Raw genomic sequence first — 26,314 nt, 5'->3', positions numbered from 1 at the left:
ACTTCTGACCCCCGTGTACAAAACTCAGACCCCTCTGTACAAGGCCTAAACCCCCCCTGTACAGCATTCAAAAATCCTTCCTTTTACTTTGTGATTACTTCTATTATAATATCTAAACTTTTGTGATTTCTTGTTCTTCCTGCAAAGTTGGTAAATTGTTCCATGGGTCAAACTCAAAACCACAGGGGTTTCCTGCTGCCTGCCAGGGTCTCAGAGGCTTCTGCCCTGGACCCGGAACATCCAAGAGTGTCTGAGGGACACCTTGGGTTCCGACACATTCTGAAGTCTTACACGGGTACATCCTCCCAGACATCCTCACAGGAGCTGCTGCTGGGCTTGGAGGGACCAGGACTGCACCTGGACCTGGGGGAACCCTCTGGCTCAGCCAGGACAGAAGGCTCTGCCATTGGGGGAGTATGGAAAAACATCCATCCCCAAACCAACAACCACCTCATGTCTCTCTCACTCAAGGATCTCCAAGACCACACATTTCAGCCCTGACTAAGCAAATCATCTTAAGGAGGAAGGTTAAAGAACTGTTTGTTATTGGAAGTGTCTCCCTCTTTAGGATTCGTTTTTTTTTTTTTTTGATAAATTAACTCCAGGTTCATTACTTCATGATATATTTCCCTTGACATTTAATTATACTTACACCAAACACATTAAGCCAATCAGTCTGAACAGCTTCTTATTAATATGCAAATTTCTCCTTTGAAAAGCCATGAATCTGTGAAAAAAAAATCTCCACAGGCTTCAATTAGGCCCTTTTGGGAAGTTGGGAAGTTCCCAGAGAAACAGCCTCCTGGCCCAAAGCAGGAATGCAGCCCCACAGACACTTCCTGGAGCCTGGCTTGGGAATGGGAAAAGAGGATGCTAAAGCACCTCCTCAGGTCTGGAGCCACGAGCATGAGAGGCTGAACCTTGCAAGCCAACGTGGTGCTGGCAGCTTATCCCCATCCCAGCACCTTTCCATGGGAACCACTGCTTGTCCTGTGTGCAAGTCATCCTCCTCTGGGGCCATCAGTGGGAGGTTCACGTGGGAGCTGCAGAATGTTCCCTGAAACATCAGCTTTTAGCAAAACAAACAGGAATCTGGTTCTCCTGGCGCCATGGGCAAATGGGACGTGATTTGCATTAGGCAAATAAATTGAACTACACAATTAACCATCTGCCCTGGAACAGATTTAAGTTTTGCTTTAAAGCATCACTTCCAGCCTCCCTCCACTCTCACATCCATCTGAACGCTGCAGGATTTTCTGCTGGGAAACCAACTGGGGATTAATTCATTGAATCATTCCTATAATTGCAGAGAAACATCTCTGGAGGTACCACAGCCCTGGTGGCCTTTGGCCTCACGGATGTGTTTCCTGTGGATTACACCAATGGACAAACCACAAAACTGCTTCTAAACCTTCCAGAGCCTCCAGTTCCCACCAAAAGTCTTTAGTCACCAAACTAAGATGATTTCCTGGGAGCTGCTGAGTGCCACATCATCATCTCGAGAAAAAGTTTTATCTTATTTCAAGAGACGTTGCAGGTTTTCTTAAAAAAATCTGATTTTCTGTAATTTTTTTTTATTCCCTACAGTTAGACATCAAGATCAGAAATACATTGCAATCAGTGTACTATATAAATATTCCAATTTTGGGAAACAGCTCTCATGAGCAATAAAGAAACCCAATTTACTATGCACTGTAATAAAAATATCTCCTTTACCATATAAATCAAACCAAAGTGAACAGATAAAAAAAAAAATAAACTCAACCCCCCTGGTGCCTGCCCACAGGCACAGGCAGACAGCCCTGGGGAAGGGCTCGCCTGCCCTGTATAAATATATACAAGAGCAAATCTGTTAAAAATTGCAGCCACCACTTTGTTTTCTAAAGGTCCCAGTTTATCCTTCGTCAGAAGAAGGAGGGCTGGGGAGAGGTCGGCCAGAAACACAATCCTTTCCTGTATAAACACCACAGACTGTGCTGGTTTTAAGTGCATCATATGGTCTATATTTTATATGTGTATATATAGAGAGAGGGAGAGAAAGAGAGATTTTTCAAGCCAGTCAGAGACATAAAGTGATCTTATATCATCTAAAACCAACAATCAGACTTGGACTTCTGGCAGTTTTCCTTGCAGTCGTCCCTGCCACCCCCCTGCCCCTTCCTCCCAGCTGCTGGAGCACACTGCTGTCTGCCCCCATTATTTTTCACAAAGGCATATAAATCACTGTGGAAACTCTTATTATCTTATTTTCCCTCTGCTTCTCTCTTGTCTGTTTGGAGAAAAATTAATGCATTTGTCTTTGGAAAAATGTGCAGTCTCTATAACTCAGTTTTAAAACAAGCACAACTAGCAAATGGATAGACCTCTGTTAGGAGACTCATTTTTCATGTGGGTAATTGAACCCTTCCCTTCGATTTTTCCTCTGGGTGTTAAAGACAACTGATGCCTTCCTGGAATTTGCTTACGTCTCAGAAAGGTGGAAAGACAAGACAGAAAAAGCAGAAGGGATAAAGGAGAGGAGAGGAGAGGAGAGGAGAGGAGAGGAGAGGAGAGGAGAGGAGAGGAGAGGAGAGGAGAGGAGAGGAGAGGAGAGGAGAGGAGAGGAGAGGAGAGGAGAGGAGAGGAGAGGAGAGGAGAGGAGAGGAGAGGAGAGGAGAGGAGAGGAGAGGAGAGGAGAGGAGAGGAGAGGAGAGGAGAGGAGAGGAGAGGAGAGAGGAGAGGAGAGGAGAGGAGAGGAGAGGAGAGGAGAGGAGAGGAGAGGAGAGGAGAGGAGAGGAGAGGAGAGGAGAGGAGAGGAGAGGAGAGGAGAGGAGAGGAGAGGAGAGGAGAGGAGAGGAGAGGAGAGGAGAGGAGAGGAAGAGAAGAGGAGAGGAAGAGAAGAGAAAAGAGAAGAGAAAAGAGAAAAGAGAAGAGAAAAGAGAAGAGAAGAGAAAAGAGAAGAGAAAAGAGAAGAGAAAAGAGAAGAGAAAAGAGAAAAGAGAAAAGAGAGAAGAGAGAAGAGAAGAGAAGAGAAGAGAAGAGAAGAGAAGAGAAGAGAAGAGAAGAGAAGAGAAGAGAAGAGAAGAGAAGAGGAAGAGGAAGAGGAAGAGGAAGAGGAAGAGGAAGAGGAAGAGGAAGAGGGAAGAGAGAAGAGTCCAAAGCACATCTTAGAGCCTTGGCTGTCTCTGCAGAGCAACTTTGGGGAGCCCCCAGGCAAACATCCCGGATGGGATTTTTCCAAAAGCTGGTGGAGCTTCTCACCAGCTTCTCACCACCTAGGCTGCTGAGGAAATCCATCCCCATCACAGGGACAGTTCAGTGTCCTGCAAACCCATGGATCACCAGCCCCATTGTGCCCTGCAAGAACCCCAAACCCAGATGTGGCCTGGGGACTCACACACTGTGTGGCTGATGCCAGCAGTTTCATCCTGATGCCTCTTTCTGCACCCAAAACTCAGGGAATCTTCACTGCTTCCCTCCCACTGCCAATGGCACATCTGCCCCCACCAGAAAATGGAACCCAAACCACCAGTTCTCCAGAAAAAGTCCCCCAGACAGACAAACCCCAAAAATCACAGCCAGCTTGAAAATAACCCCATCCCTGGTGCTGGGGGATGCTTCTGCCCACATCCTGATCCCTTATCAGCTCTGGGGCTTGATTCAGAGGAAGCCAGACAAAAGTGAAAAGCCAAAAAGTCAAACAATCACCCAGGAGAAGTCTGGCATAATTCCAGAAAGGCCACAATCAAGTGAGTGCTCAGGCCAGCAAAAACTGTTGTTCCTTTGTCTCTCACTACATTATCTCTGCCCCCTGGGAGCTGCATTATTGCCTGCAATACACAATGCAATTTGCTCTTCTCCATGTCTGCCTCATTCTTCCTCGGTGCAAGTGCAGGCCATGCACACTCACTGCAGTGCACGTGCTCCTCCCGAGGAAAAGGAGAAGGATGGGAGAGGAGGCAGGGTGGGAACTGGAGCTGGAGAGAGGGGTGGTGGTTGAGAAGCTGCAGGCAATGTAGAGGGGAATAAAATGTTGACTGAATATTGGAAGGACACAGAAAAAACACTAAATGGAGGTGATTTGTGAAAAAAAAAACCAAAAAAAAAAAACCAAACAAAAAAAAACCCCACAGTGTTCCTCCATTCTCCTTCCCTCTGAAGAAATGCCACCAAATCTCAGAGACTGAAAATCAGAATCTAGAGAGTGCAGGGACTAAACTAGATAAATTAAGGCAGCTGAAGCTGGAGTTAGAGAAATAATATTGGAAATAGGCAGGGGATGCAGCAGGCTGGGACCCACTGGGGACTTCTCCAGCCACACCTGGGGAGTTCTGGACACACTTGTGTCTCTGGAGATTATGAACTGGCTGCTGGGGCTCTGGGAGCAAGGAGATGCATTTTCTCCCTTATCTGCAGAGGTAAAAGGATCTGTCAGCCAGGATATTGTTGTGGAGTCCTAAACAGTTCAGCAGAGATTATGATAAAGTTTTGGAAATTCCTGTGGCATGGCCTGCACTGCTGGAGATGGTGTGTGTACATCTGTGTGTGCATCTGTGCCTGCAGAGGGTTTTAGGGAACACCCAGACACCTCAAAGGACCTCACTGTGCAGAACAGAGGTTCTTCCTTAAATTATGCTGAAAAGTGACATTTTTATGTATCACTACACATCTCCTGCTGCTGCATGGCCAAAAAACCCTTTATTTGTATTACAAAAAAAGGGAGCCTGACCTCAGGCTATGATCTAAAATACATAGAGTCACACAAGTTTACTCTTGCAGTTCTTCATCCTTCCTGTGCCAATTCTTTGTCCTTTTGCTAAATGAAACTTTAATGGCTGGGAAAGGGCTCTGTACTTTCATTCCCAGAGCAAAGCAGTCAAGTGCAAAGGGGACAAAAGTCTCCAAAAAGCTGAAAAATATTCTTCCTGGCCTAATTTGCAAGCTCTGGCTTCTGAGGAAGCTGCACAGAGATGGACACTGGTGTCTCCAGCCCCACAGTCAAGGCAAGGAGTTTAGCCACTACTCACAAGATCATGCAGCAAGAGCTCTTCCCTGAGCTCAGCAATTCCACCTTCTCCCAGGGATTGCATCACTGTCTGATCCAGCATCGGAGTCACCTGACATGTTTCAGGAAGTTTTAGTTTGCAGCAGATCTGAATTTCATGAGTAAAGGGCACAGCAGCCAGCTCAGCTCTGGCTGCTCTGTAGGTTTGTGCCACCCTCGTGTCACAGGGAAGGGATGTGGAGGCTCAGGCTTGGGCAGTACTGTGACACCGAGGTTGTTCAGAGTGAATACGGCTCAATAATGTGAAAAGAAGAAAACAACTAAAAAGAAAGAAAGATGAAGTGTTCTCCAGAATACAGATGAATGAAAAAAAAAACCAAAACAATTATTGACCTCAAGTTCATAAGTCAACTTGAGTCATTTGGATCCAGGTCACTGCTCTTCCTCACCCAGCTCTGAACGTGGGCTGGAGGCTTCAGATCAGCTCCTGAAGATGAATCCAGCCTCTCCTTTTCCAGGGCTGCCCTGCCTAGCAAGACCAACCCTCCTTCACCATTAATTTCTCAGCATCCAAAGACAAAACCCTCTTCCTCTTCCATCATTGCTTCCTGGGAATACGTAAGGAAACACTGGAAGAACTGACTAAGCCCACGCTGACACTGGAGAGCAGCAGGGATTTTAAACCCCACAGCCCACCACAAGAGTCACCCATCACCCCGTGCTGGGTCCCACCTTGCAGGGAAGTGGGACCACGGGGATCCCTGACACGGTGGGATCTCTCCATTCCAACACAGAGAGCCACGGAGGGATTTGGGAGAGGATTCTGAGCCTTGGGAGCTCAGCTCTTTCCACTTTGGAAAGCCCAGACAGGACCCCTGGAGATGAAGATTTTGAATTGTGATCAAAGAGACGTGACATAGCGGGGAGGATTAATGTTTCTGCAAACGCACAGTGAAAGCTTCTTAGTTACTCCAGTGGGGTTTTTTCCAAAGGGGCCTAAGGGAGTTAGGCACTTAAAACTCACTCAGATCCTTTATTTAGTTTGCAAATCGTGCACCGGAGCAGTGCAGCAGTGTGACCCCTGAAGCATTACTTTTCGAGCGTGTCTGCTTGAGTGAAAAGCTGAATTGATCCTGGCTGTATTGGTGGCCTCCTGCAGCTGCTCCTTCTCCACATCGAGGGAGCGAGTCTGCCTGCAGAAACAGCTGAGGGTACAAAGCATCTGAAGAAATAGAACAAGACACCACACTGAAACCATGGGGACTGTGTTCAAGGGGAGGGCTGGGAGCAGCTCCAGGTCTGATCCCTTCCACAGGGGTTTCCATAGGGAGCTGGAGATGTGAATGATCTCCTTCTGGGCAAGTCCTTCCTGGTGGGTCTCACCATCATCTCCAGCAAAGCTGCAGGAATCACTTATTTCATGACTTTGGTTGCTCTTCACTGCTCACAGTGAAGAGCAACCTGCTGTTTTTTTCCTCCATCTCCAGTTTTTACGGTCAAAATCTGTAGAAAGAAGCCACGGTGGGGGCTTTGCTCCCCAGCTGGTTACATACTTATGATGTCCTAATCATTTCTACTACCACTTCTAATCCTATTGCACAGGGCTCCAACTTAGGAAAAAGCCGTATGAGGAAGCTGGGAAAAAGACAGAAACAATAAACAAAGAACCCGTTTTCAAGCAAATATTAATAATAATAATAATAATAATACTGAAAATAATAATAATAATGAGAAATGCAGATCACATTCTGGCTGCTTTCCAAGCCTTCCCACAGGGTCCCCTGGGTTTCACTTCACCCACCTCATCACCACAAACTGGTCAGGGAGGCAAAGAGGGAGCACAACACAAGCGGGCTGTTGGGAAGCATGGCACACATGTGACATGCTATTGTCCCTAATTTGATTAATGAAGCCATCACGCTAACGGAGCGTTCTACACACCCCCAGCACCTTGTTACTAACCCACACCAGGAACTTCCCAGCACACAGCATTCATTCCCCAATTCTTGCCTTTCTCAACTTTGTCAGGTAATTGTTTATGAAAAGATGAATGTACACAATAATAGCGGGTGAAGGGAGCTGATGTATGTGGTGTTAATGAATGAAATAATCAGTTTGGCAATAACTGGCATGTGTATTTGTCAAAAGGGAACCAGCAGGACATTAGCATTCTGCAGCCACCAAACCTTTATCTCCTGGTCTTGTGTTTGACAACCGCCCCCAGATAGTCCATGAATAAAATACAGAGTAGTACCCAGACATAATTAAACTGCCAATGTGGATGTACCTAAATGAACTTGATATCTTAATGACACTAGATAGCAGGGGAATAATGAAGGCGGTGTGAAAGGGACGTGCATAATGAGCACAGACATCGCGGCCGGCGCTGCCCGCGGGGACCGGCGCTCCTCGTTAGCACCCCCAGCCCTGCCACTGCTCCCACGCCACCCCAGGGACCCCGCCAGCCTCAGCCAGGCCAGTGCTGAGGACAGAGTGCCACCCCTCAGCGGGCAAGGGCTGGTCCTGCAGTGCTTGCCAAAGCACGGGGCACGTCGCGCCCTCCCTCCTCCAGAAATCCCTGATGCCTTGTGCAGGCTGAGCTAGAGCAGAGGCTGGGCAGAGCTACAGAATAAAGCAGGGATTTATTCAAAGGATCTCCTCCATGGATCCACCCTGGGCAGCACCAGAGCCCAGCCAGGGCTGCACCCAAGAGGAACCAAAATGGTCCCAAAATGCACGAGCGCTCCCGGGGGCTCTCACTGGGATCAGTTCTGCTCCATTTGCAGTTCATTGTCCAATTCCAGCTTTAGCCCATGCAGTCCCATCCTGCTTGTTTTTCTCTCTCCAGCCCACGTTGTTTATGCTCTTGGGCCTGAGATTTGGATCATTTGTCCTTGGTGCCCAGCTGGAGCAGGAATTGTTTTGTCTCCCTGCTCTGTGAAGAGAGCTCACCATCCCATACTATGGAGCCCACACACTAAAGCAGCACAGAATGTGAAAAATATAAAAGCTAAAACCTGAGGCATCCGCCTCATCTCTCTGCACCCAACCCTGCCACATCTGCTCCTCTGGAGAGCTCTGGCATGCTGCTGTGCAGTGCAGACGTGATTTTAGGAGCACTTAACGTGATTAAATTACCAGACATGCTCCTTTTTAATGTTTTGGGATTTTTTTTTTTTTTTTATCACGAAGATGGTTTTCAAGGAAACAAGCTGTTCCTCGGGGATGGGCAGCTCCAAGGATGTCCCAAGGTAACTCAGCAGCACAGAGCCACAACCCCTCATTCCTATCCCATGCACTGACACTGAGCCAGATGTGTCCTCTCCCAGCACCTATGGGTGCAATCCTTCCTCTAGAGGATGCTGGACACCCCTGACAGTCATCCCAACTGTCCCTAGGAAGCTGGTCCAGTGTGAGACAGGAATTCACACCCCAAAGGCAGGTTTGATCCCTCTCCTTTGGGGCAGCACCCCACTGGGCTCCTACCCCACACTGCTCACAAGGTAATTGTCACTTATTGCTCTAGTGGTTCCAATTTTGGCAGCAAATGAGCGATGCAGAGTTAAGTATCAGTGTTATTAAAGAAGTAAAAATGGGAAATTGGAGCACGTGCTACAGGGGAAGGAACACTCCCCCAGTACACAGGATGCAGCCCGGCTGGTATTTGACAGCAGCAGAGTCCCTGCCTTCTGCTGAGAGAATTCCAAGATATTTGAATACAATAAGCTCAGCATGTAGGAAAGCAACTGGGGCAATAGGCTCGGCTTGACTCTGTTGTCATGTAATTGATTGAAGGCTTCGAAATTGTCACACAGCCAGCATGGGAAATGTGACCTGGAAGAGCTCCTATCTCCCTCTGTAAAGCAGATTAGGAAAAATTGCTTGGTGCAAATGGGAAAAGTACAGCAGGTTTGGGGGGAAACCAACTTAAATCCCTGGAAGTGTTCAAGGTTAGGCTGGATGGGGCTTGCAGCAACCTGGGCTAGTGGGAGGTGTCCCTGCCTGTGGGAACCCAGCACATCCCTCTGGCTGCCCTGGCTGGCTCCAGACCCTGGCAGGGGGCTCGGGGACCTTGGCACAAAGTCAAAAACACCTGTGGCTTCCATTTTAGCCCGTGGAAAAAGCTGCCAACTCTGTGTGAGGAATTACAAGCCACAAGGGTTTGAGTAGTGTGGTGGTTGAATTAACACAGGGTGAAAAAGTAGAATTTTGGGGCTTTCTAGAATGGGGTCCAATGGGACAAGATGGAGGGATTTGGGTGTGTCCTGACCTTCTTCTTCTCCTTCTTGCCCTCCACGTCTCGCTGTGCTGGTGACACTTTTCTGTTGGTTTAAGGCACAGACACACTGTCCAACATCAATGACAGACATTGGCACGTTATTGCAAACACAGCACATGGAGTTTTTGGTATAAAATGTGAACACCGCCCTGAGGGCAGACAGAATGCCATGGCCGAGCTGCTGGACAGAGCTCAGCAGGTCAGAGAGAGAATGTTCTAGAGAAGGGAAAATAAACAACCTTGAGAAGCTGATCCTGCACATTCAGACTCTTTCTTTGGCTGCACGGGCTGGGAAATGAGGACTTTTACACTCTTGGGGTCATCCCAACACACAGACCCCGAGGCCTACCTACAGCAGGGGGCTTGGAATGAGCTGGTCTGTAGGGCCCACTCCAAGCCAAATCATTGGTGATTCTCTGATTCTATCAAAGTCCAGTAGCCAGGACCAGCACCAACGCTGGGAACCCCCCAGTGCAGGAAGCACAGCAGGTGTGATACTGGGTGGAGTATTGAGATGGGTTAAGAAACACAGCTCCTGTTAGGGCTAGGAAAAAGTGGCACCAGGTGGTACAGCCTGCCCAGGGAGGTGACAGGAGGAACCTGTCCTGCTCCCCACCTCACGTCCTGAGCAATGGCAGCCACCACTGCAATGATGCAGCCAAAGTGCTCTGAGCTCCTGACAGGTGAAACCCTCAGCTTACTGCACTCAGCCCCTTTCCCCCACTGGATATTTGTCCCTGGATATTTGTCCCAATTTTTAACCATTGCCTTCTTTGCTAGGGAAGACATCCCCATGGTGCACCCTCATGAGACAGTAATGGGATTTCATTAGATTAAATAACTCCAGTGAACCCCAGAGACCAACAGCACTTTAAACACGGAGCTCGGAGTTAGAATTACTGTTATTTAACATTGATTAGATTACAGGGGAAATCCAATTTCTCCCTAACCATATGCTGGCTATGATTTGCCTAGTGGGAGATGTTAAAGATGGCATTCCTGGAAATCTCTGCAGAGGGAAGGGCCCGTGGCTGAGTCAGCAATGTCAGGGTGACCCAAAGCTTGTGCCTGAAAGTCCTGCAGAGCAGGGCTCAGGGGATGTCCCCTTTGTCCCTGTCCTTACTTTGCTCCAAAGCTCAGGGTGCAGGTAGATCTGTATCTGCCACGTTGGTTTATCACCCCCTCCAGCAGGAACATCTCCAGGAAATCTCTGACCCACAGCCCTGCCTCAGCTGAGGCTGTTAATCACTCCCCAAAGCTCCCTCCTGGCTCTTTTCCCCCCAGAACACCAAGGCTTGTGGCTCCCAGCAAGGGATGTGCCTGGAGCCTCTGGCACTGCAGGGGGAGGAGAGCAGGACAGTGCCCAGGTCCCTCCCTGCTCCTCATCTCCAGGATCCTGCTGGAATCTGTTTTACAGCTCTGGGCTGGGAGTGGGCTGGAAAAGCTTGGTCAGGGCAGGAGTGAGATCATCTCAGGGTTCCACTCCTACTTCTGGAGGTGTGGCAAGTGTCCTCTCCCTGAGGACAGCACGGGGATGGGATGGTTTCAGTGCACAGAGCACTTTTCCTCCCAGTGTGTGCCGTGTGCTTAATGCCCGGCTTGGGAGATCAGCCAGGACAGAGCTTCCTCTGGACACCTTGGCTGATGCATCTGGGGAAGCTGAGGGGTCAAACAACTCCTAAATGCATCCCCCACAGCCTGGCTGCAGGGATGGCAGCACCAAGAACGGGGACACACCCAGGCATCAGCTGCGACCCAGGGGTTTGCTGTCACTGCCAAACAACCCCAGTGCAATCAGGGAGCTGGGAGCAGATGAAGCTGGAAACTCCACGGTGCAGCCCCCTCCAAAGGCACAGCTCACAGCTCGCTGACCCTGTCACATCACACCGTGGGGACAGCAGGTCTCCAGGATGTGACAGGGGGCCACGACCCCCCGCACAGGCAGGGCAGAGCTCAACCTGTCCAACACCAAACAAAGCAGCTCCGGCGGCGGGGCAGGCTGTGCCGCCCAGGGCTGACCCCGGCCGGGGGCTCTGGGGATGGTCAAACTCAATTAACTGCTGTGTGCTGCATCTGGGTCGGCCTGGGAGCCCCTCCCCTGGCCCAGCCTCTCTATCTTGCCTGCTAAATTCTTCAGGAGGCTGTTCCAGAGGAGGTCCCGCTGTGGGAGGAAGGGTGGCAGGGCCAGGAGAAGGCAGAGCAGCATCACGACTTGTGACAAAGGCAGCTCTGGGTGCCTTTGGGGTCACGCCCTGGGCATGTAAAAACAAGATTTCAGCTCAGTGTGACTCCCTTGTCCAAGCCTCTGAGCACCTTCCGTGTCTGCCTGTGGTCAGAGCAAACACAGCCCAAGGAGGGCAGTGCTGGAGGCACAGATCGTGGCATTCACTGGCTTCAGGAAACCCAGTCCCAGCCCTCCCAGCTGCACCTTCAGCAATGAGCTCAGCTTTGTGAGTTCATCAGGCCCTTGCTCACCACCAGCCAGATGAGTGTGTCCCATAATCTCCTCAGCTGCTCTGGACATGACACAGAAGATGCTGTCCTGGCCACAGAAATGCCCATGCTGGCCCCTGGACCTCTCTCTCCACAGGTGCCCAACAAAATCCCATCCCTGGTCCTAAGGAGGGTCCAACTGAGCAGCTCGACAAGAAAATTTGGTGTTCTGTGGGACACACGGTGACTCTCAGCCATTCACACTCACTCACAGACTGTTCTGGGTTTTTTTGTGCTTGCTCAGAAACCTCTGGCATCCCTTAAACCCTGGCAGGCTTGCACGGGGCAGAGGAGTTGGGCTAATGACCTCCAGGCAGCACAAGAGCTGACAGGGAGCAGGGGTTTGATGGTCATTTCCACCCAAATTACCCAGACCACGGTGCAAAGTGCTGGAAATGCTCCCTTCTTTGCTACCAACCACGTGATGCCAACTGGAAAACTCCTCCCTGCACAGCAGCTGGATTTTTAACCAAACAACACCAACCGTAATTCCCCTCCAGTAGCAGTTACGGGAGGATGAGCCTCCCTGGGTCACCCTGAGATCCACAAGATAATTCCTGTGCCAGCAGCAGGAGCAGACCCCTGGGTCCCTCCCAGATGAGACCTGGACTGGAAACAAAGCTGGACTTTGTTTCTGGTCCATCACACTTAGCAGCTCCTGATGCACTGTTCTTTCCCAAGCACTTCCAGGGTGTTTTTTAGACTCTTTTAGCTAAAAACCTCCCGTGGCAGCCAATTTCACAGCTTAATCTCACACTGTTTGAGGAAGTCTCTAATTCTGCTTCTTTCCAACCTGTTGCTGATAGTACAGATGGAGACATGAGAGGGGGAGGAGGGACAGCCACTGCCTCAGTAAGCACCCCATGAAACCTCCTCCCAGAGGCTTCTGGACCCGTGGAATGAGCATGGACAAGCCAGGGCTCCCCAAGCCCTGCACAGGAGGTGGCTGTGCCAGCTGTCAACCCCAAACCACAGCTCTGCATGTCACTGCCTGTGCTCTGCTTGCTGCAGGCAACGAGATTTTCCTTTTGTGTTTTTATCCTCCTTTAGAGGTGATGAAGGCTACAACAACCTTTGCCACACACGCACAAGAATGCTGAATACCAGGCAAATATTCATATGCACACAGCAGAGTTCAGCAGTGCAACAGGACGGGATTATTGCACAATATTCACTTTATGCCTTGCTGTGACACGCAGCGTTTGCATGCAGAAAACCCCAAACTGTCTTTCAGAACAACCTGACAATCTCACAGCAATCAAAAGCAGAGCACCCCAAGCCCTGTGGTGGGGCTCTGCCAGCAGGTCCATGGACAGGGAACAAAGGCAACTGGAACCAGCTGAAACAGCAGGGTTCATTTTTAGGGACACAGACCAGAATTACCCGAGATGGAAGTTCGCCCAGACGTGGGGATTAGCACCCTCAACCCTTGTGAGAGGCGTCAGGGGAACTTTTCCTGACCTTCAGCACGAGCAGCAGGTTGAGGAGCAGCCTGGAGGATGTGGCTGATGCCAAGGGAAGCTCAGCACACGTTGAACACCCATGGCTGATGCTGCTACCAGCCAGCCTCCCCTCTCACCACAGCCAGGGGAGATCAACACTGCCTGAACACGTGCCAAGAGGTCCCACATAACTCTGCCAGAGGCTCTGGGTGCTTTTCTGCCTCTTTCCCCGTGGGCAGAGTGGAGCATTCACTCCACCAGCGCTGCTGATGGCCATGGCACAGCACCAGCCTGCCAAACACAGGGGCTGGGGTGAGCTGTGCCGTGGCTTTGCCAACATTTCCTACCAGCAAGGTCTGGGGAAGTGAGAAACACCCCGGATGAGGCCACTGACCCGATGCCTGTGTCTCACTTGTGGCTCTGGCACAGGCTCCTCCTGCCGTCACCAGTTTTACCTATGCAAATCACAGCATGTTAATGGCTCTGTACTAATTGCACCCACTAATTGCTTCCCCCAGCCAGGCCTGGGGACCCTGTCATGGGTGCAGGACCCCCAGGAGCAGGGGAAAGCTGTGCCTTGCTGCACCTGGAGACCCAGGGACCTCCCAATAGCTTCTTACTGAGGGCTAAAACAAAACCTGGCAAGGTACAACCAGGAGTCCAGCAATGCCGGAAACAAAAATGATTTAAGGAGCAAGTTTCCAACTGAGGTAACAACTCCGGAGCCAAAGTGCAGCTGCAAAATGGGAAAAGCAACATGCCCTGCTGGCTGCAGGGGCTTGAAGCACATCAGCACTGCGGGGTCACTGATCTGCAGGGGGTTTGGGGTGGCTCAGCTGAGCCAGGCAGCTCCTTGGCACAGCATCTCTCCTGGGCATCACATCTCCAGCCTTTCTCTCACTAGCTCTGTGCTGGAAGAGTCAGGACACAGAGCATCACCCAGGTGGTGTGGGAACCCAGCACATCCCTCTGGCTGCCCTGGCTGGCTCCAGACCCTGGCAGGGGGCTCAGAGACCTTGGCACCAAGTCAAAAACACCAGTGGCTTGAATTTTAGCCTGTGGAAAAAACTGCCAATTCTGTGTGAGGAATTACAAGCCACAAGGGTTTGAGTAGTGTGATATTTGGATTAACACAGGGTGGAAAAGTAGAATTTTGGGGTTTTTTAGAATGGGGTTCAAGGGGACAAGATGGAGGGGTTTGGGCGTGTCCTGACCTCCTTCTCCTTCTCCTTGCCCTCCATGTCTCGCTGTGCTGGTGACACTTTTCTGTTGGTTTAAGGCACAGACACACTGTCCAACATCAATGACAGATATTGTCACGTTATTATTGGCACATTATTGTAAACATGGCACATGTAGTTTTTGGTATAAAATGGTAACACCACCCCAAGGGGTGGGAGTCTGTCACAGACTGACCTGCTAGACAGACTGCAGCTCCTTGAGAAAGCATGTTCTAGAGAAGAGAAAATAAACAACCTTGAGAAACCGACCCTGCACATTCTGAGTTCTTCTTTGGCTGCACGGGCTGAGAAACAAAGACTTTCACATTCTCGGAGTCACCTTGATCTGCAGACCCCGAGAAGGTGGGAAATCCAGATGTTTCCTCACATGTTCTACAGAGCCAATGCTTGGGATTTCTCTCTGTAATTAGGCTTCCCAAACAGTCCAGTTCAGACTGTGCAAAAGTGTTTAAATCATGTCAAAAGATGCTCTGTGTTACAACACAAGACCATGAAGGCAGAAGTGAAATGGCAATGAAAAATGCAACACTGGGAGTTGAAAGCTGCAGATATGAACACACAGAGCCACACATGGAAAAACACAGAAGGAAAAATTATTGATCTGGTGATTTTCCATAAAAGGCTTCCCCAGACAGCTTGGTTTATGGGAGGGAGCCCTCTTCCAACGGGCAATAGCAGAACAAATCAGTCTGGCTTTTTGCATTTTTAACAAAAAAAAAGACCCCACTGGAGAGAGAAATAAATAATTAAATCGATAAATAGCCAGCTTCCCATCGTGATGTTGCACTTGAACCTGAACATCTCTCCCCAGGGGATGATATGAGAAGGGTGGTTGTGGAAAGAAATGATCCAGCTGTTAATATCCCAGCTTGCAGCCACCAGCTGTGCTCAGGATCTGGAGTCAAGGGGTAGAGCTGGGAGCCAGGCAGGATCCCACTGAAGCTGCAGGAGTTTGGTGCAAGAAAGGCCTCCAGATGCCTGGAATCACCCCAGTGGGATTTTCTAACGTGACACTTGGGCACAGCTGCTCGGCCATGGGGAAAACAGCCCCACGAGGCTTCCAAAGCTCCCCTGGGGCAGCAAGGAGAAGTTTCTCCTCTATCTCCCACCAGAGACATACCCAGCAGCCTGGGGGAGTCTGAGCAGGGATCTTCATATCATGCAACAGATGGTGTTGCAAGAGAAAGAGCACATAACCAGTCTCCTCACTTCCAGGAAGCAAGAAGGATGGCCTTGCCACGCACGAAGGGAACCGGCAATTTCTTCTGCTGAAAGATTTCCTCCTGCAGAATCACATTATTCAATGGAAGAAACGCCAGGAATAATTCACTTCCTTCAGCAACTCTATTTATACTCTCACTGCGGGCACCGTCCTGCTCGCGTCGCTCCTGGCACGGGGCTCAGGCGGGCGCGGTCTGGAGCTGAACGTGTTTAACCCCAAACCATGAAAAAGTCAATTTCCCGGCAGGTGGGTTGTGCAGGAGAAAGGCAGGAACACCAGCCACTGTCACAATCCCTGGGGTGAACCCAGACCTTGCATGAACACCCCCACTGCCCCACTTGGGCAGTATCCAACCCCAGCAACACAAATTTAACTGACCCAATTCACTTCCCTCCCATAATACCTGCATGTAATAAGAATTTGCAAAGATTTATGGCCACAACACCCGCCCCTGCTGCCCCTCGCCAGCATCTGCTGTTTCCCTGTGAAAGCAGTTTGGGTTACCTCAGAATTCCCCAGGGGAAAAGCATCATTAGCAGCTCAGGAGTTTCAATGCCTGCCTCGCACAGGGGGCTCATGGGGGGCTGTTCTCAGGTTTTCTGATCACCGGTTGTTTGCCCTGAACTCTTTGGAAGTGCAGCAGCTCCCTTCCCCCTCCCCAGACCTCACTGCTCCTATTATAAACTTCAAAAGGTGAAATCCAAGCTGGGCTGTGGTAAAGACATCCTGGTGGTGACGGTGTGGCCAGGGCATGGCCCTGCATCCCAGACTCCATGGAGTGACTCCCAGGAGCCCCCCCAAAGGCAGCAGGACAGGCAACGAGCATAGCTGGAGACTCACAAAATCCAACCAGAGTGGCTAAAGCAGGTGAATCTCCTGCTTCTCTAAAGCTTATCCCAATTTTTGCCACAAATGAGCTCTCACCCCAGCCAGCTGCAGCTTTGTGCTGCTCTGCACGAGAGCTGGCTCTGAGAATTTTACTGACAACTTCTTGGACAGCCAAGGCCATGTTTTCCCAATTGCTCAGCACCAGCAGACAGGGCCAGGGGAGCTCTATTTGCAAACATCTCAGGTAGAGGCAGAGCCACAAGGTGGGTGAGGAAGGTGCTGTTCCCTCAAGGATTGGGGTGTGAAGCAGTACAGAAGAGGAGGATGGGCTACAGACTTCTGAACCTCCCCAGTGCAGACCACAGCATCTGGAAAAAAAGAGTCCAGTAAAATCTGAAGAATTTATTTTGATCCTTTCTGATAGGAATGTGGTTGACTTCTCCTAATATGCCAACTCAAGAGCTCACTCCATCATCAGGAACAGACACAAACCCCAGATATGAACTTCTCCATTAACAGAAAACAGAAGGGGTATGTAGAGACACAAAATGCTTGGAAAAAAACACCAAAATCAATAACCCTTTGGGGTCTGTTTAAGGAGTAAGAGGGGAAAGAGCCCAGCCCTGTTCTCTACAGGGAGATCTCGTAAGGAGTGTCTGTACAGTGCCATCCCTGGAGAGTCCATCCAGCTGCAAGAACACAGCCACTCAAAGCTGGGTCAAGGCTACAGCTGCTCTGCCAGCAGCTCTGGTGGGGTTCACCTGCTTTGGGTGGTATTTAACCCATCAGAATCCATGTAACTCCTCGTGTCTGTGCTGGAGAGAGGTGTCACACCACAGCCCTGCTGGTTCCATCCCTGCAGCACAGGGCAGTGACTTCCCCTTTACCCATGGGCAAACTGAGGCACACCACCACATCTCCCCCGCAGCCAGGCGCCAACTTCCAAACTGCTTCAGATCTCTACTGAAAATCCTTGGGGTATCCAAGTCCAGGCAGCGACGAAACACATGAGCACCAGAACCAGTTACTGTCTTACACAGACTCAACAACTCCAGCCATGATTTCCCCAGCATTTCCAGCTCCCTTCCCCAGCAAAGAAAAGTCCCTTCAGCCACCCCCAGACCCACCTCATCCTCCCTCTGCAGGGACTCCTTGCCCAGGAGACCCAGGCTGCCCAACCAGCAGAGGCACTCTCCACTGCTGTGCCAGGCTCAGCCCATCTCCATCTGTTGTTTACAGTGAATTAGCTGCACTTTGGGGCCATGACCACCTTTTGTTTCCTTTTTATGCAGTACCTGGCCCTGCGAGCTCGGTACAGGAGGTGTTTGATTACACAGCTAATAAATAAACAAGGACCTTGATCCTCTTCAACATGTGGCTGTCCAAGGCTGCAATTTCCAGGGAAACTGCTTCAGGCTGTGCTTGATGCTATTAGTGAGTCAAATGTGCCTGGGAGATGAGATGTTCCCAGGACAAGGAGAAGGTACTGCTAAACCAGCCCTTCCTACGTGCAGCTGGGAGTGGAAAACCCAAACTGGTTTAAGCTCAATGTCCAATAACACAAGCTGTGCTCTGTGCTGGGCACACCCTGAACACAGCCAAAGAGCTGGTGCTTCTTGCAGAAGCAGCAGGGATGGCTGAAGGAGGGTGGGGAGATGATCACTTCAAGGCAACTCCTGATACAAGCATCTCCCTCACATGGGGAGGTTTGCAACAAGGTCTTTCCTCCTGAAGGCCACCCGCTCCTCCTCCACCTTCTATAAATTGTATTTACTGCCCTGATGTCCCCCTGACAACAGCCACACACTCCTGCCCCCCACACCAACACTCCTCTCCTCCCTTCCACACTTACTCACTCACAGAATGCTCTGCTGGATTACAAAGACCTGAAAACTCCTGCCAGAGGAGCAGCCTGACTCCTCCATCCCCAGGGCTCTGATTTCACCCTGGTTCGAGGCACAGAGGATGGGACACAGCTCGAGGTGGGATGCAGCTGCTTACAGCTGCTGTGAGCATCTCCCCTCCCAACAATCCTCCTCTTCCTCCATCTCAGACCTCGTCAGCATCTGAGATGTTCTCTGTTCCCTTTGACTCAGAAATATCAGTGGTTGCCTAGATTACAAAGAAAAAAAAAAAAAGGAAAAAAATCCCAAGAGGACATTAATTAGGAGTCAGAACTCCCCAGCTCTGGGAGCATCGAGGAGGAGCGATATTTAAACTCCCAACCTGACGGAGTAACTTTGAATTATCTTTCATCTTCCCCTGCATCAGATGTAATCTAATGACATTAACTTGTGAAAGTGGCATTGGTGCTACAGAGGCAGGGAGATTAAAACATATGAAATAAATGTTCCTGGGGTGACTGACAGTATAATGGCATTCCAACAGGCAGCTCAATCAGTGCGAGACTAACAAAAGATCAGAGGGAAAGAGCCACATTCGCCGTATCACCCGCAAACACAGATATTTTCTTTTAATCCAGGCTTTTTTTTTTTTTTACATGACTGGCTCAGCCCCTGTTCTTGGGAGTTTTCCCCAGGCTGTACAGCCGTTTTCGGGTGGGGGTTGGCAGTTGAACTCTATTAAAGCCCATGCTCACCTGCTATTGAACTCTGTTAGCTCAATAGCCTTGTTCAGGGCTGGAGCAGCAATCTCAGCACTGAAGTCAATGCGAGCATTGTGGGCTGCCCCCTCCCTCCTTTTGTCCCCACTGGATGAGGGGACTCAAACCCAAAACAGAAAAAGCTCCTTTGGGCACACAGCTGCTCTTGATATTCAACCCACACACGGGCCCACACGGAGGTGTCACACTCACCAAATTCAATCCCACAGACGGTTTTGACAAAGTCAGCTTCTCCAGGGGACCAGGGGCTGCACCATTACTCCGTTTATTTCCTGGATGATGTTTCCATGCACCCCAGCAGGTGACCTGCATGTCACCAAGCCCGTGCCCCACAGGTACACCAGGCTGGCTGCTCCAGGAGCATCACCCCACTGCTGCAGGCACCGCCCAGCCGTTCCCCCTGCTCACAGCAGCTGCTAGGGGAGCAGCTCTTTTATTTCCAGGGAAAATCAGGGCTCTCCTCATGCCCGAAACCCCACAGCCACCCTGTCCCTGTGGCAGCCCACCTCCGTGCTCCAGTGACAGCAGCACCAGCTACACAGGCTGGCTGCCCCTTCAATCTCTGCAACAGCCACCAGCTTTTTATTCCCTGGGCACTGGCTGCCTGTGCAGGCTTCCTGCAGGGGCTGAAAACAAACCCAAGTGTTTATACCTTGTAATGACCCTAAACCTGTTTAGTCTGACTGCTGGGAAACAGCAGCGCATGAAACCTAAGCCTCTGATGCCAAAGATAAGGAATTGGGACCTCTGGCAAACATCTGGCCATTTCCCCAGCGCTGAACCCTCATCAAAGATTACAGCAAAGCGTGCAGAGAGACAGGTAGGTTTTTAAATGAGTATTTGTAACTGGTGACCAGCGTGCTGGCACCGCAGCTCTGCCATCGCGCCGGGGCCCCGTGTGCTAGCAAAGATTACTCATACAAGCAAAGCCAGCAAGATTAGGTCTCAAAGGAATAATCCCGCACAAAGAATTCACTGTACCTCAGCCTCCACAGGGCTAATAAAAAAAAAAAAAAAAAAAAAAAGAAAGGAGAAAAAAAAAAAAAAAAAAGATGAAACTCCACTCAGCACATCAAATACCAGAACAAACAAACTGCAGCAATTGATGGGAGAGCTCATGTGCCAACTGCTAAAACATAATGAGCACACAAACAGCACACGGGACAGCATGGCCAATGAATAAGAGCTGCAAGATCAAGACCAAACCTCTGGAAAATTATATCCCCGACACTGCACTGTGCCCTAAATGCCTGTGGCTCCTCCTCTGTCTAGGTCTGCACTCCTGCTTCCAGAAGCAGGTCTGTCCCACTGCCATCTGCTCCTCAAAGCTTCGGGAGCATCTTTGATAAATGAGCTTTTCTGCATATCCACCATAAATTTCAGTAGATGCCACCCCACAGCCATGTGTTTATTTTTCAAAGTCAAGACTTGATTAGAGTTCTTGAGGTTTTTCAGATTGATTTTTAACGTTTCCTTTCTGCTACAGGGTCAGCATGTGGAAATTGGATAAGCACAGACTAAAAATACAGTTTTGTAGACAGCTTCAGCCCACACAAAAGGAAATCTTTCTTCTCAAGAGAGCCCACACTTTGCAGCCTGCAGAAACCCAGCGTGTTTCTGACACCGGCAGATACACAAGGAAGCTCATCCCTTCCACGTGTTAAGACTTTTACATCAACACTCGGACTGTCGGTACTACCCTACTCCACATTTCGATACTGTCACCACAAGCTGAGCCAAAATCCTCTTCTCTCTGCTAATAGCCGGGCTTTATGCAAAAGTAAAACAAACTCCAGGGGTACGCAAAATCCTCTCCTGTTTGCTTGTTCATTCAAGAAAGCCACAAACACAAGACACACTTCTCGAGACAGCAGTTTCACTCTCACCCTAAGCAAGCCCTCCTATAGGAATCTGCCGGAAAGACGCTCCTCCACTAACTTTAAAACACACAACAAAAAAAAAGACCTGAACAACTTCAGTGAGAACCCTCTTGGCTTTAACGTTTACCGGCTTGTTTAACAAAACACTAATTCATGGAAAGAACCACCCGATCAGCCTTTTGCTAGTATTCCGTGGGCAAGGTGAGCATGTGGAGCATGCTCCTGGAAGTGACATTTTTGGTCACATTTTTAGTCACTACTGGGATGCTGAAATATTTACGTGGGAAAGAGGAGGTTTTTGCCCACGCTGACGACAGGAAAAGTGGCTTCTAGCGGCTGCAGCGCTGGGCTGGGAGCTGCGATGATCCGCTGAGGAGGCAGCCGGGGCTGCGGGGTGGCTCGGCTGAGACTCAGCGGTCAGCCACAGGTTTTGCCAAGAGCTGGGGGATTATAAAGATACTGGGGGCCCGTGCTTCTCATGACAGGGTTTAGCTCTGCCTCGGCATCCCCGCGCAGTCCTCAGGGCAGCGGGGCACCCACCGCTTCTCCCTTTGTGCGTGTCACGGACCCCGCAGCAACAGCCGGGCTGCGGCGGCAGCGCCGGGGGGACCCTGGGAGCGCTGGGGACAGGAGATCCTGGAACGGGGAGAGCCGGGAGGGGGATGCGGGGAGAGGCGGGCTGGAGGACGTGGGAGCAGGGACGGAGGAACGGGTGGAGCGAGGGGCTGGAGGGAAGAGTGCTCGAAGAGCGGAGGAACGAACACGGGGTGGCCGAGGAAAGGATCGGCGGGTCTGGGGAGCGAGGACGGGGCTGCCGGGAGCGGCGGCCAGCGGGGGGCACTGGCGGCTCGGCCACCGCTGCATCCCCATCCCCATCCCCGGCCGCGTCCCGCCGCCCGTCCCGTACCTGTACCAGGCGAGTCCCCGCTCGTAGTTGCGGTCGAAGAAGTGGGGCTCGGCGCCGACGGCGCGCACGTCGGGGTGCACCCGCAGGAACTCCAGCAGCGCCCGCGTCCCCCCCTTCTTGACGCCGATGATGATGGCCTGCGGCAGCCGCTTGCTGCCCTCGCCCAGCAGCAGAGCCAGGGTGCCGGCCGTGCCCGCCGCGCCGCCCCCGCCGCCCGAGCCGCCGGCCCGGCTCCCACCGCCCCCGGCCGGCGGCTCCGCGCCCGGCGCCGCCTCCTGCCGCCGCCGCCGCTGCTTGAGCCGCTGCAGGAGCCGCTTGCGCCGCGCCGCCGCCGCCTGCCAGGGGGGCAGCTCGGCCGAGCCGCCCAGGAACTCGCCGCCGCCGCCCTCGTCCTCCTCCGATGCGGCGCCGGCGGCGATGATGGGTCCGGGCAGCGTCTGGCAGCGGTCAGCCAGGCAGTAGAAGACGTAGAGGGACATGAGGAGGGAGCAGAGCATCACCAGGAACTTCTTGAAGATGCTGCGGGGCAGCGGCTCGGCGGCGGGGGCGGCCGCCGCGCTCACGGCCATGCTACCCCGAGAGCGCGGCCGGGCGCCCTGGCCATGCTCCGCGGCCGCCCCCCGGCGCGGCCCCTCCGCGCTGCGCTCCGCGGGGCCGGGGGGCTGCGCGCTGCCGCATCCCCGGCGCGGGGACCACGCCGCAGCGGCGCTTCAGGGGGGCATCCCCCGCGGGGGGACAGGGGGGCTGGGTTCGGGGGAGCGCGGAGCCGCCCCCGCTGCCGCTCCAGGTGCGGTACCGGGGCTCGACGCGGGGCTCCCACGTGCGGAGCCCGCCGCGGAAAACTTCGGCGGAGGCATCGCCGGGCGCGGGGCGGAGCGCTGCCGGCGGCGGGGCCAATGGCGCGGCGGGGGCGGGGGGCAAAGCCGCCCCCGGAGCGGGCGGACCCCGCTGGGAAGCCGCTGCCGAGCCCTTTAGGGGGGAGCGGAGATGTCCGGGAGGCTGTCCCGGAGGGTGCGGGGATGCTCTGGGGGATGTGCCGGGAACCCCCCGGGAGGCCGTGCCGGGGGGATGCGTGGGTGGCCGGGAGGTTGTTCCGGAGGCAGACGGATGCAGGGATGCCCCGGAGGCTGTGCCGGGAGGGGCGGGGGTGCCCCAGAAGCTGTCGCAGGGATGCCCTGAGACTATCCCGCGGGGCAGGGAGGAGATCTGGGAACTGTCTCCTAGTTTTCCTCTCGGTGCTGACTGCTCTCCAGCCCCAGTGGGACATCCTGCTGACCACGGGCAGGCTGCTTTGGCAGCCGAACTCCGCAGGACTTTTCTGTCCAGCACGTGCGGTGCGATGAGACCCTGGTGTTTGGCTGACCGCGCTGTGCACCTGCCTGTCCGGCCACTCAGGTTTTTTGAACTAACCCCCCTGCCCCGCATCCCTCCGGACCTGAGGACAAATTCCTGATATGCCCAATAATCCACCCTGACAGACACAAATCCCTTTGCATGGAAGAACAGTCCCCCTTAAGCTCAGCGAAGGCACTGATGGGTGTAAAACGCGCTCACGGTATCACAACCAACAGTTCCACTGAGCTCTGTACCGAACACAGCACAGAAACACCCCAAATCAGACTTTTCCCCTCTAATTTGCACAATCTGCCCCTAGGCTGGCTGCAGAATCTGGCCCACGGTTGGTAAGAAATATCTACAAACGCAACACGATATTGCTCTTGGAATTTGCTCTTCTCCTTTGAGAGTACATAAAATGTGGAAATAGCTCTCAGCTTCGTGGCTCGGCTGCCTGATTCTAAGGGCTTCGTTATTTCATTGCCTGTGGGAATGCCCTCTTAATTTGAAATGTTTGTCATAGATTATAGAATTTTCAAACAAACTTGCACATGAAACACTTGACTTAGATATTTTTTTTTTTCCTTCTGTTTGGTGTGGACCTAGCTGAGGACTTAAACTTCAACTACGTGGAAATAAAGCTGGTGTATCCACAAATTATGCAATGGAAAGAGGGGAGAAAAATTGCATTGAATTATAATCAGCCATCTGTAGAGCTGGCTGGCTAATAAAAATGTGTTTCCAAATAGTAAACAGACCAAAATTAATAACAAATGCTATTTGCAATGAATTACTCTAGGACATCTCAGTGTGTTTGGTGACTTCAAGATACTGTAGCGTTTCAGGTATTTCAGTGCTCCAATAAATAAGTGAATTTACAAAATGCTATAAGCAGGTTAGGCCACCAACACCTCTAGGCAACTACTTACATCATTAGGAACCTAAATGCCTTTAGAAATCTGTGCTCTGATCCAGCTCATTGAAGTCAATGAAAAGACACTGCTGACATCAATGGGCTTTGGACTGGGCCCTGCAGAAGGGCAAAAGTGGTTTGACTTCTTGTTATTGTCATTATGATACCTTTTTCCTAGGCACGTAGAACAGTGCTACACCTTCTGTTTGGGAAAAAAAAAAAAAAAAAAAAAAAAAAGGTCGTTTCAAATGGAGAAAAACAGAAAAGAGAAGTGAAATAGGTGTGAAAGAGCGTAGAGCTGGGATTGCATTGCAAGACTTATGTTTGCAGCATTTTTCCTGGAAATATTTGTGTGAATCTCAGCTTTCCTTTAAAGAGTCACTAGCTGACTAGGGAAAATATGACCAGAGCCTGTATAAAAAGTTTCAGTGTCTAGAAAGCAATAAGCTAAATATATCTATATTTAAAAGAGCCCTACGATATTTAAGGCAAACTTGTGATATTTTTACAGACCCTGACTCATGGTTTCTGCCTCCTGGGGCTGAAGGCACCAGTAATTCTGCAGCCAGGAACAGCTCTGCAAGAAGGAAGGTGTCTTAATGCTTTAGAAAGGGCAATACAGGGAAATAGTTTCACCCGTATTGCTGCGGACTCTGTTAGTACAGCTGCAAATCTGAGATTCTTTATTAGCAGCAGACTGGTTTGGACCTTATTTTTGGATGAGTTTTTCTTGCTACAGAGACCATTTGATGAAGGCTGTACTATAAAGCCAGAAAAATTATGTGGCTGAGATCATGACATCAAGTGCTGAGAACTTACTCGTCTTATCTATTTTAGCCCTGCTGCAAAAATAACCCTTCTCAGGGATAACTTAAGGGTTTTTAACGACTTAGAGCTTGCAGCAAAAGTTGCTTTTCATTTTACTCAGTCTCTTGCACTCACTGACTTAACATTTTCAGTGCAGCCTCTTTCTTTGCCCCTTAAATTTCTGTCTGCCCATCTCAGAGCCTTTCATTACACCCACCACAGACCCAGCATGGCTCTCCCACAGCCGGGCAGGAGAAGGTGCTTGGATCCCTGGGGGGGATCCCAGGGCAGCTCTGCACACCACGCTGGCCCCATGGGCACTGGTCACTGTCCCCAGAGTGCTGCCAGGGTGGAGGGGAGTGTGGCCACCCCCAGGGCTGTGCCCCACGGCCGTGACTCACAGCTCCCTGGCACCAATCCTGCTGCTGGCATGGGCTCAGCCCTGGGATGCTGCTGGCAGGCTCTCTTTCCTCTGTGCTCCTGTTTGCACTTGCTCCTTACTTTGCTCCCTTCCTTTCTCCTTTTATCTGTTTGCAGTTTTATTGCTCGCTGCACTCCTGCCTCCCCCCAGGAATGCTCCACTGCTCCAGTCATTTCGGGTGTTGAGGGTGAGTGGGGCTCCTCTCCTGGCACGGCTGGTGCCAAAATCCTCCTTTCAGCAGCAGCAGCAGCAGCAGCAGCAGCAGCAGCAGCAGCAGCAGCAGCAGCAGCAAGGCTTCCTACTCCAAATGGGCTGATTTGGGATGCCTCTCACTGAAGAAACACACCTGCTTGCCAGGAGAGACCTTTGCCACGTGAGGCTTAAACGGAGCAAGCGAAATCTTCTGCCCCTTGGCAAACTAGAGCTGAAGACTTTGCTTCCACCATCTGACATTTCCAGGTGCTTCCATACAACTGGGAAGGGGGAAGGCTTGCACCTCGGATGCTTTGTGCACAGCCCGTGCCAGCCCCACTGGCATTGCTGTATTTTTTCCCCCTTCCCAGTGACCCGTAGCACAGATGGGATCAGGGGTTAAACTGGGAGTATTGGTGGAAAAGGGACCGGGAGCCCGAGGCTAGTGCAACTTAACAAGTGATTATAAGGTCTGAAGGGAAAGGGAACCGCTGCCTGTCAGGAAGCTGCTGCTGAAGAAAACATCCCTTTGTGCCGGGGAGATGGAGTATGGGACAGAGCAGAGTGAAACAGATTGATAACCAAGGGGTGATGTGACCCCACATAGGCTCCCACAACAAAAGCCCCTTCATCTAAAATGAATAGGAACAATGGCTAATGGGGACAGGCCAGCAGTGGCCAAGGATCTGAGAGCCAGGGGAGAGGGAGGAGGCAATGACAGCTCCTGTTCTACCCAAATCCTCTATT

At 51.4% G+C, this 26,314-nt stretch overlaps 1 protein-coding gene across 1 annotated transcript in view; it reads right to left on the bottom strand.

Moving 5' to 3' along the window:
* LOC128797640 (heparan sulfate glucosamine 3-O-sulfotransferase 3A1-like) overlaps nucleotides 1–22,468 on the bottom strand; it is a 32,873-nt gene extending 10,405 nt beyond the window's left edge. The window contains exon 1 of the mRNA XM_053960386.1: nucleotides 21,900–22,468. Coding sequence (XP_053816361.1) covers nucleotides 21,900–22,468 — 569 coding nt within the window. The remainder of the gene's footprint in view (nucleotides 1–21,899) is intronic.
* Nucleotides 22,469–26,314: the final 3,846 nt, after the last annotated feature.

This window comes from Vidua chalybeata, chromosome 19 (assembly GCF_026979565.1).
Source record: "Vidua chalybeata isolate OUT-0048 chromosome 19, bVidCha1 merged haplotype, whole genome shotgun sequence".
In the NCBI taxonomy this organism is placed as follows: Eukaryota; Metazoa; Chordata; class Aves; order Passeriformes; family Viduidae; genus Vidua; species Vidua chalybeata.
The sequence above is the reverse complement of the archived record's forward strand: the minus strand, read 5'-3'. Positions and strand labels throughout refer to the sequence as shown.